Source organism: Syzygium oleosum, unplaced genomic scaffold, assembly GCF_021117445.2.
Source record: "Syzygium oleosum isolate NSW1041296 unplaced genomic scaffold, Sole_v2.1 Sole_v2.35, whole genome shotgun sequence".
NCBI classification, from domain to species: Eukaryota; Viridiplantae; Streptophyta; class Magnoliopsida; order Myrtales; family Myrtaceae; genus Syzygium; species Syzygium oleosum.
This window is the reverse complement of record NW_026607519.1, coordinates 1,279,442-1,288,757: the sequence shown is the minus strand read 5'-3', so window position 1 is coordinate 1,288,757 and position 9,316 is coordinate 1,279,442. Positions and strand designations below refer to the sequence as shown.

Genomic DNA, 9,316 nt, shown 5'->3' with positions numbered 1-9,316 from the left:
AAAAGCAATATGAGTTCTTTTGGGATAAAGTTTTGGACCTCTTTCGGATTTAGGGTATCTAATTCAATTAATAGACACAGTGCCTGTGTACCTAATTACTGTAATAATCCCATTTAATTTCAAACACATATCCTGCATGCATTTTTTCTCCAGGAAATTCCCAACAAAAAATACACATTGTACTTCTCTTCTATTAAATTGATCACAGCCACTATTTTCATTCCCCTAAATTGTGCACAACAAATCTAAACTAGGAATGACTATGAGACCTGCAAAATTTGAGCACCACTCAAGTCCTATTGGCGCCGGCCCTACAAACCAAAACGAGGGCTGCTTCAGTTGAATTCACTGCCAGCTATCGAGCTCCGCGACGTGACTTGAACCTATTTTCCTAACTTCTAAGGACTTGCAATCTCACCCTTCATTCTGTCCTCTCCCTCCTCCTCCTCACCATCCAACCTCAGTTTGAAGACTTCTCCGGCGGTCATTATGCTCCACCAGAACCCTGTCGTGTCCGATGCACTCGCTACGGCCGTGTCGGGCAGCATTGCTCTCTCGGTTCTCCGGTTGTTTGAAGAAACGGCTAAGCGAGGCCTCTTTGACCAGGTTCGGATACGATTACTCCGTCTTCCTTTGCTTGTGCGATGATTTTTCTTGTTGACTAGAGTGTCAATGGGCCAGTTCGATTTGGGTCTTCATTTATACCCCAATCCGATTCGGACATTAAGGATTTTGTGACCCGACCCACGTAGTACCCAAACCAAATATGGTCGGGTTGTCCTTTTTCATAGATCTGCGTTACTCGTGGAGGAGCCAATTTCTGCGGGGTTCACATCCCCATTCGACCAATCAACAGGCACGCTTGGTAGCTCCTTATCAGTTTTCTCGACCTTAGATACAACGTGAAACGTGTTGAGCGACAGCTCCAACAACTTCCTCGCAGATGCGGCCTCCGACCGGTGCTTCAAACCATTGCGCAGAGCCACGAGCGATCGCTTCTCTCTTACTCTGAATCATTCGATCTTGTCCCTCCGCTCCAACAGCGGAGCTCGCATCCACATAATGGCAGCGTAAACGTAGACGAGCTTGACAAATTCATTGTAGACACGATTGATGACGTCGATGAAACTCGAGCTCAAATTGGATTAGTAAATACCACTTTCTCTAATTGCTTTGGTTTCGAAACAAGCTCCATATTGCATTTTGAAGTTATGACCGAAACCGAACCACATTATCATAAGCCCGTTGTTTTACTTACTACCAATTTCGGGTCATTTTGAGATCGGGTTTTCATTTGGTTTGAACGTTTTTCTTTTTACATCTCTACTACTAAAAATGCTGTCTCAGGATGCCTGGTTGTTTCATTTTAATCATGAGACCAAATTTCATTTGCATCTCAAATAACCCGGGAAAAACTCGGTTGGTTATGAGTGTCGATAATTTTTAGCTGAGGAATGGAGGTTACATGTTCAAATCCCACCTAACATAGCCACCTGCAAATGCTAAAGACTAGAGTTAACTAATCATGAGATTTGTAGAGTATTCCATGAATGTTCAGGTAGCCGGTTTCCACATCCATGCCCTAAATTTAAAAGAAAAAATTTGCATCTTGAAACAGTCCCTATAAACAAAGTAGTTCTGGATTTGATTGCGGTTTTCAAGCTGTTCGTTACACCTAAATGCCTTTGTTTTTCCCCTCATTTAGAAGCTTAATAGGAAGTTTGTGCGTGTAAGTTTTGGATTAGTTTTAAAGAGATTAATACATGATTTTGAGGACAGATTAGTGAAAATGCCCTACTTGCACTCAAAATTAATTGTTCTTGTACCACCTGCACTTGATAGACTCTTTATCACGTGGTAGAATTCGGCCAACTTCCTTTTTTGTTCATATTTGAGGCACTGAAGGAGGCATCACTTTCGTGACTATTCATTACCTTTTGGAAGGGTAGTAGTTAGGAACACAGAAGAAAAAAGACAAGACAAGACTCTTACTTTTTGTTTGGAAAGGACAGAATGGATATGAAATAAATGAAGGGGAAGAACTGGGTGAAAATTTGGGATTTTCTCTTGTTTGGGAAAGGATAGGAAAGTTGGGAGAAGAATGGGAGGGAGCACCTAATTTGGTTCTCTATCCTCCTCCTCATCCAACCTCAGTTCGGCGACTTCACCAGCTGTCATAATGCTCCATCAGAATCCGGTCGTGTCCGATGCACTTGCTACAGCCGTGTCCAGCGGCATCGCTCTCTCGGTTCTCTGGCTGTTTGAAGAAACAGCTAACCTAGGCCTCTTTGATCAGGTTCGGATAGGATTACACCTTTCTTTCTTTCCTTGTTTGATGATTTTCCTGCCGACGATGTTGTCTCAGGATGCTCAGATATTTCCTTTTACTCCTGAGACCAAATTTTACTCGCATCTCTAATAACCCTGGGTCGGGGTGTCAGAGGGATTTTTACTGAGGAACTGGAGATCATCCTTTCAAACCCCATTAATCACTCGCAAACTAAGTCATGGCCACCTGCACATGCCGAAGATCTTGACTTAACCCGTCTATGGGGCTTGCTGAGTGTTTTATGAGCTTTCAGATAGCCAGGTCTCCGCTCTGTGCTATAGATTATTAAAAAAAAAGAATCGCATCTCGAAGCAGTCCCTGTAAACAAAGTAGTTCTAGAGTTGATTGCTGTTTTCAAGCTGTCTATTACATCTAAATGTCTTTGTTTTTTTCCTCATTTAGAAACTTAACTGGAAACTTCTGCATGTAAGCTTCGGATTAGTTTTCATGCTTTGCTGGCCATTGTTCAGGTAATTTCAAGACTACGCGACTTTTTTCAAAGCCTAAGATCTTGACTTAACCCGTCTAAGGGGTTTGCTGAGTGTTCTATAAGCCTTCGGATAGCAGGGCCTCCACATCCGTGCCGTAGATTATTAAAAAAAACAAATCACATCGCAAAGCAGTCCCTGTAGACAAAGTAGTTCTGGAGTTGATTGCTGTTGTCAAGCTGTTCGTTACATCTAAATGTCTTTGTTTTTTTCCTCATATAGAAACTTAACAGGAAGCTTTTGCATGTAAGCTTTGGATTAGTTTTCATGCTTTGCTGGCCATTGTTCAGGTAATTTCAAGACTATGCGACTTTTTTCAAAGTTCCTGCAGGATTATTTGTTTGGTGAAGTGGCTATTGCTAATAAATTGCAGTTCTGGGCATCGAGGTGCGCTGTTAGCTGCTACAATTCCGGGGGTTAACATCATACGCATGCTTCTTGTGGGATCTGGTATTTGGAAAGATGAAGCGACAGTGAAGTCTATGAGCAGATTCGGGCAACACCGGTTTGTAACTCGAGTTATTTAGTATCCGCATTGCATTGACAACAGAAGTGAACTAGGTTTGATAAGATTACATCCCCTATATTACCATAATTACAATACCGATTTCCTAAATTAGTTACTCAATAAGTGATCTACTCTATCAAGCAATTTGATCTAGCTTAAATTTTCATTATTGGTCATTTGTGGGTTTCCTTCTCTTTTTTGCTTCCTTGAAATATTACTGAACTTCTGAAACCTTGAAATTATCTTGATCTCTCTTTCAGGGAACTTCTTGAAGGGCCGCTATACTATGCTCTCACAATTACATTCGCTTGTGCATATTACTGGAGGACTTCGCCAATAGCAATTGCAGCAATATGCAACCTCTGCGCTGGAGATGGTGTAGTAATCTGAACTCCTATTCTTTCTTGCTTGTTATACCGGCATATCAACGTTGTAATTGCAAAATCTAAGGGAGGACATACTGAGGACTTCTTCAATGTCATTGGTCTAATCTTGAGAAGTATTTTTACAGTGGTTAATGCCAAAAATTATAATGGTATGAAGGTATCTCCTCAATTCAATAGAATAGATGATGTTATCCTTGGTCAAGGCTTAGAACGATACATAGATATCAAACTGTGTGACAAGAAAAGTGGTTGTCGGTTCGAAGATTTACATAATTCGCCTGAACATCCTAAAATTAAAAACAGGCGAGCCTACACTGAGACACCTGCTTTTGCATGTTTTCAGGTTTTGCAGACATTATTGGAAGGCGGCTTGGCCAACATAAAATTCCTTACAACCGCAACAAATCGTTAGCTGGTAGCATTGCAATGGGCTGTGCTGGGTTCTTAGCGTCTCTCGGGTAATCTTCAGTTGGGTGTTTTAGGATTCTGTGTATATCTGCTTGAGTGGTGCCCTGACTGGGTACAATTTGCTTATGTTTACAAGGTTTATGTCCTATTTTTCTTCATTTGGTTATATCCGAGGAAGTTGGGAGATGGTTTCGGGTTTCTTGATGGTGTCTCTGGCTTCTGCACTGGTGGAATCACATTCTCTGAGCTCTCAGCTTGACGACAATCTCACGGTTCCCTTAACCTGTGCATTGCTGGGGAGCCTTGTTTTTTAGGTAGTTTAACATTCATTATAACCGTTTCTTTTCAAGGAAAAAGAAAGCACAATCGTCGGTGTAAAGATAATAGAATTTTGTGTTGGAATTTGGAATGCATTTTGATATGAATGCGAGCGCATGGATGTTTGTGGGACAACACAGCAAAGGGTGGGAGAAAACAATTTAACTTTACTCAGAAAGGATGACAGGGCTGATGGGTTTAGTTTTGGTAGTTGGTTTCTTTTCTGTGTTCATGACAGTACATCCAAGTCTATCTTATCTTGTAGGCTCCAATCACCTACTTTTACCGCAAATCATCTCTGCATTTGTCTGAGATTTTCTTCTTGTTTTTAACCTTGACCACAAACTTCGACTACCACCTACAAGACTAGAGTGTAGGCTTTTCTAGAGTAGTTTATCAAAACTTCAACACTCCTTTCTATCAATTTTTGTGAAACTCTAAACATGCTTCGGAATGTCTCAAACTTGGCTTGAGGTAGAAACATCGGTGTTGCACCAAAAAGTGACTAGGTTGTTGACATGAGTAAACACATGACTAGAACATTAAACATTGATAAGCACGGGACCCAATGTCGATGACTTAAATTGGTATCAATGTTGGCACATAGCAACAATTGTCACCAGCTGGTTATCGACCTATGGCGATGTTTGATCAACGACAATCGACAAGAGTATCGATAAGTAGGGATCGGTAAGTGGTTAAGATGTTAAAAGAAAGCTGAATACATAAAGAGCATCAAGATACGGTTATCTATTAGAAGTTACTAGGGAACAAAGCAATTGAGATCATGTAGCAACTAATATGCATTTTAAAGGAATAAACGCTCGTGAACTAGATCATGTCGTCGTGAGAACATGGGTGCAAAACTTTCAGGGATAGAAGAACATGGATGCAACAGCTGGAAATTGCTCGGGAGCAGTTTTAGCACTATCACTATAAATACCATCACCCATCTACTAGAGAGCCCCCACACAAATCAAACAAATCTACTATATTTCAATTATCTTTACTTTCTTGCACTATACTTTTATTTTTCAAACTCGCGTCATCGACTAAATTTCGGCATGTTTCTTAGCTGTAATTTCTAGATCCGCGTCCTCAATCAAATTCTAGCTTGTACCTTTATCCTAGGTGTTACATCGTCAATTAAATTCCGGCGTATCATCTTTGCGTACTCAAGCTTTGTCGACGATTAAATTCCAACACAATTTGTTTACGCTTGGTTCCGTAATATCTTGTTATATTCATAAACGATTTACCCACTACATCAACTTCTAAGTCTTGCTTCTAAAGCAAAAGTTTTACCGACTACAATAACTCCAGCTATCAAACAATCTACCGACTACATCTGCTTTTAGGAAGCAGCCTCATTGAAACTTTGAGGTGTCCTAGCTTTCAAACGTGTATTACCAAACGTGTAATTTACAACACTTCACAGAACAGCTTCAACGCATCACATTTCCAGTTCAGGCACGGTTATACCAGTCGTTGAGAGATATGGTGCAACTTCAAGCGGTAATCATCCAAAAAAATGTTGCAGCTTTTATGTAGTGTTTAATAAACACCTCAGGAATGGGAACGGGACAGGGCAAGGCCAAAGATCACAGTCCCCGCACCGTGAAGGGACGAACTGCCCCGTGCACCAAGGCAACAAAGTTTGTAAAGGAAGTGAATGGCCATGACAGATGATGACTCGCTCAGCAATAAGTATTATGTATTAGATGGTTTGTGTTCAAGTAATGTACTTATTATTAATATTTCTTGCAAGTTGCTTTGCAGGCGGATTCACAAGGTGAGGCGAGGTTAATACCCGCCCCGCCCGGCCCCGCCCCGCACCGCAAAAATTTACCGATCCATCAACCCATTTTCCATTTGCTGGCCGATTAGCCCCGAATAAGGCGGGGCACCAGGGGCACGGATCATAATATTGTGCCCCGTGCCCATCCCTAAACACCTCTCTGCTACGGCCTTCAAAAAACCTATACTTATCACAATCCAAAATTCCAAACAAAAACTTGAATAGCAACACGTCATTTAATCATGAGATTTCACTCCCCATGCTAATGAAGCCAGTCAAACAGCTTTGGATAAAATATTCAAACATTTAGTACATTTTTCTAAAAATAATCGTTAAAAATCATAATCTTGTTGCTTCGTCTTCGCTCTATGGTCAGAAAGCCGCCTATGAGACAAAGGCCCAAATAAGCTCAGGTCACATAAATCGGTGGTTCGGCCTCCTCATTCTGAACGAGTCGAACAAGGCCGCATTCTTAAGAGTTCAAAGTCCCGGGTCCTTTTTCCTGATCATTGTTGTATTGAATAACAATGGTTGACTCTTAATTCAACCTAATGATAATTAACTACTTAAATTCAGCCCAACTCTAATGTACTAGATCGGCCCATGTTCCAACTTCCTCAAGTTTACTGTTGCTGCGTTTGGTTTTATGAACGTGAATTGAAATAGGATATGATAAAAGGGATTAGAAATTCTCCAGATTATGAAAAATCTTTAGTGCACATGAGATAGGATTGAAGAGACCATGCACGAACCCGTCGCGACATCCAACAAGTCAACCAAAACCCCAACTCCTGACACATTTCGGAAGGCCTCTTCACTCTCTTCGCACCCTGCGATCTGTGCCACGACTGCCGGCGGCCTCCACCAATCCAACCCTCCCTTCCTTTAGGAGTAGTCCAAACAGCGAAACCACAAAGCCAAGCCAGACCCATGTGGATCTGTTGAGGGCAGAAAGAGAGGCCCTGAAGAGCGCCTTTAAAGCATCTTTGATGGACCTTGGAGGCGAATTGGGGCTCTTGACGATGTCGATCAAGGCGTAGATGATATCGCACTTGTCGCAATTGAAGGGGCTGTAGGAGATGACTATGAGGAGGCTGTGGAGGACAGCGGTGGCAAATTCCCCAAATTGGACGAAGGTGTCGGGGGTGGAGGCGGAACCGTGGTGGGAGAAGACATGGGAGAGGGTGTCAAGGAGGTTGCAAGTAGACATCACGGCCTCGGTTGGGGATGTGACCCTGAACATCGGCGATCTGGCCGTCCCCACTCGTTGGTCGAAGGCAACAATGATCAGCTATTGTGGTGGTGGTCCTCATGCGCTGGCTGGCAATGCTATTACTGGAGGTGGTGGCTGCACGCAGCGACTCATGCTAGTTTTGGTAGTTTAATATCAAACATATCTTGATTTATCCCATCTCCTTGGTGGGACTTTTTTATTCAAATTGTAACATCCTTATAATACGGATTTCGAATTGCCCCAAACACTAGGAAAGGATTTTATCTTATCCAGAATTATATCCGATCCATCAAACATTAGCCACAGTGAACAATTGAAACGGGTTTTTTAGTTATCAGCTGGATCTCTCTGACCAGGATCTTCGACAGCTAATGTGGAAACAAATGGCAAAATTAGTTTGCCCGTGTGCATAACGAAGGAGAAATTCATAGATTCATAGTTTATATCCCAACAATGTTATTCATATGAAAACTATTAATGTGTAATTTATATGTATTATGGGGTATTTCCGTAATTATGTTTCTATCTGCACCCTTTCTATAATTAGTCACCCCTATAAATACATATCATACAACCCTAATTGGGATTGAGCTACCATAAACACTTTGTCGTTGTTTTCTCTCTGACTCTAAACATCAACATGGTATCAGAGCAAGAAAACGGATCGAATTCTTCAACATCTCTACCCCAAATCAACACTTCCCTTGCTCCAATTACTATCTCAACAATGTCCGATATATCTCTAAATTTTTCTCCTTCTCTACCATCTCTTTACCCACCATCTATTTTTTCTGTTAATCCCAATTCCCCATAGCGTCCTGATAATATGGCGCCCACTTTCACCTCTATTTCCCTCTTCACTGCTGCTCTGATCTCTGCTACTGCTCAAATTATGATTGTACAATCATCCTTGTCATCTCTTGTTCTTCCCAAAAATCACAAGTCTCGTCTCCATCAAACTTAATGCAAACAATTATCTTTTGTGGAAATCTCAGTTTGAATCTATTTTAATCTACAACAATCTGCTGGGCTATGTGGATAGTTCTTTTCCGTGTTCGCCAAAGCTTATCAATGATCAGACTAGCACTGTAGTGTTCAATACCTCATATTCCACTTGGGTAAAGACAGATCAATGCATTCGTAGTTGGATCAACTCGACCCTCACAGTCGAGATTTTCCATGAAGTTCACGACCTTCAGACATCTCGGGAGATTTGGCTTGCTCTAGGACAACGTTTTATCGATCACTGCGCGGCCAAAGAAATTGGACTAAAATTGGATTTTCAGAATGCTGTGAAGAAAGCCGATCAGTCAATGTCTGATTATCTTCAGCAACTAAAGTCAATTGCGGACTCTCTCACCGCAATTAATTGCTTCGTCTCTAATAAGAACTTGGTGATTCAAGCCGTCAATAGGCTTCCGTCTGAGTATGATCATTTTGTCACCATGGTCACAAACGGACCTACAATTCTCTCTTTTAATGATCTACGGTCACGCCTCCTCATCCAAGAAGAACAATTTCTCCGAAAATCGAGTGCATCATCTTCATCCGATATTCATCATGCTTTGATCAGTCATACCACTTCACCTAGTCCACCATTTCGAGGACCTCAAAATGGACGTAATTTTAGAGGTCATAGATCTGGTCGAGGACAAGGTGGACGATTCTCGTGTGATAAATCGAGTTGGCAATCTTCCTATGATCGGTTTAGTTCGAAATCATTATCGGCTCCCTATGCCTCCTCCACCTCCTTCGGTCGGTCTCGTGGTGGTTCGAAGCCCTCTGTTCCCTCTTTCACACAAGGAGGTATTCTCGGATCTAAGCCTCATCTTACTTGCCAAATATGT

At 41.7% G+C, this 9,316-nt stretch overlaps 2 protein-coding genes across 4 annotated transcripts; one reads left to right on the top strand and one right to left on the bottom strand.

The window, feature by feature from the left end:
* The first annotated feature begins 370 nt into the window (after positions 1–370).
* Positions 371–4,572, top strand: LOC115676786 (probable phytol kinase 3, chloroplastic). 3 transcript variants are annotated; one of them, XM_030599779.2, is made up of 6 exons: positions 371–606; positions 3,040–3,107; positions 3,191–3,322; positions 3,586–3,701; positions 4,055–4,169; positions 4,256–4,572. In XM_030599779.2, exons 1-6 carry the CDS (start codon positions 490–492, stop codon positions 4,431–4,433), a joined length of 726 nt encoding a protein of 241 aa, XP_030455639.1. In that variant the 5' UTR covers positions 371–489; the 3' UTR covers positions 4,434–4,572. The 3 variants fall into 3 exon arrangements, with proteins under 3 accessions (XP_030455639.1, XP_030455642.1, XP_030455640.1); XM_030599782.2 differs by lacking the exons at positions 371–606; positions 3,040–3,107 and adding exons at positions 626–2,296; positions 2,732–2,799; XM_030599780.2 differs by lacking the exon at positions 371–606 and adding an exon at positions 629–2,296.
* Positions 4,573–7,049: 2,477 nt separating this feature from the next.
* On the bottom strand, positions 7,050–7,478 carry LOC115676831 (uncharacterized). The gene has a single exon (XM_030599842.1). The coding sequence runs from the start codon at positions 7,476–7,478 to the stop codon at positions 7,050–7,052; it is 429 nt and encodes a 142-aa protein (XP_030455702.1).
* Between the last annotated feature and the right edge of the window lie 1,838 nt (positions 7,479–9,316).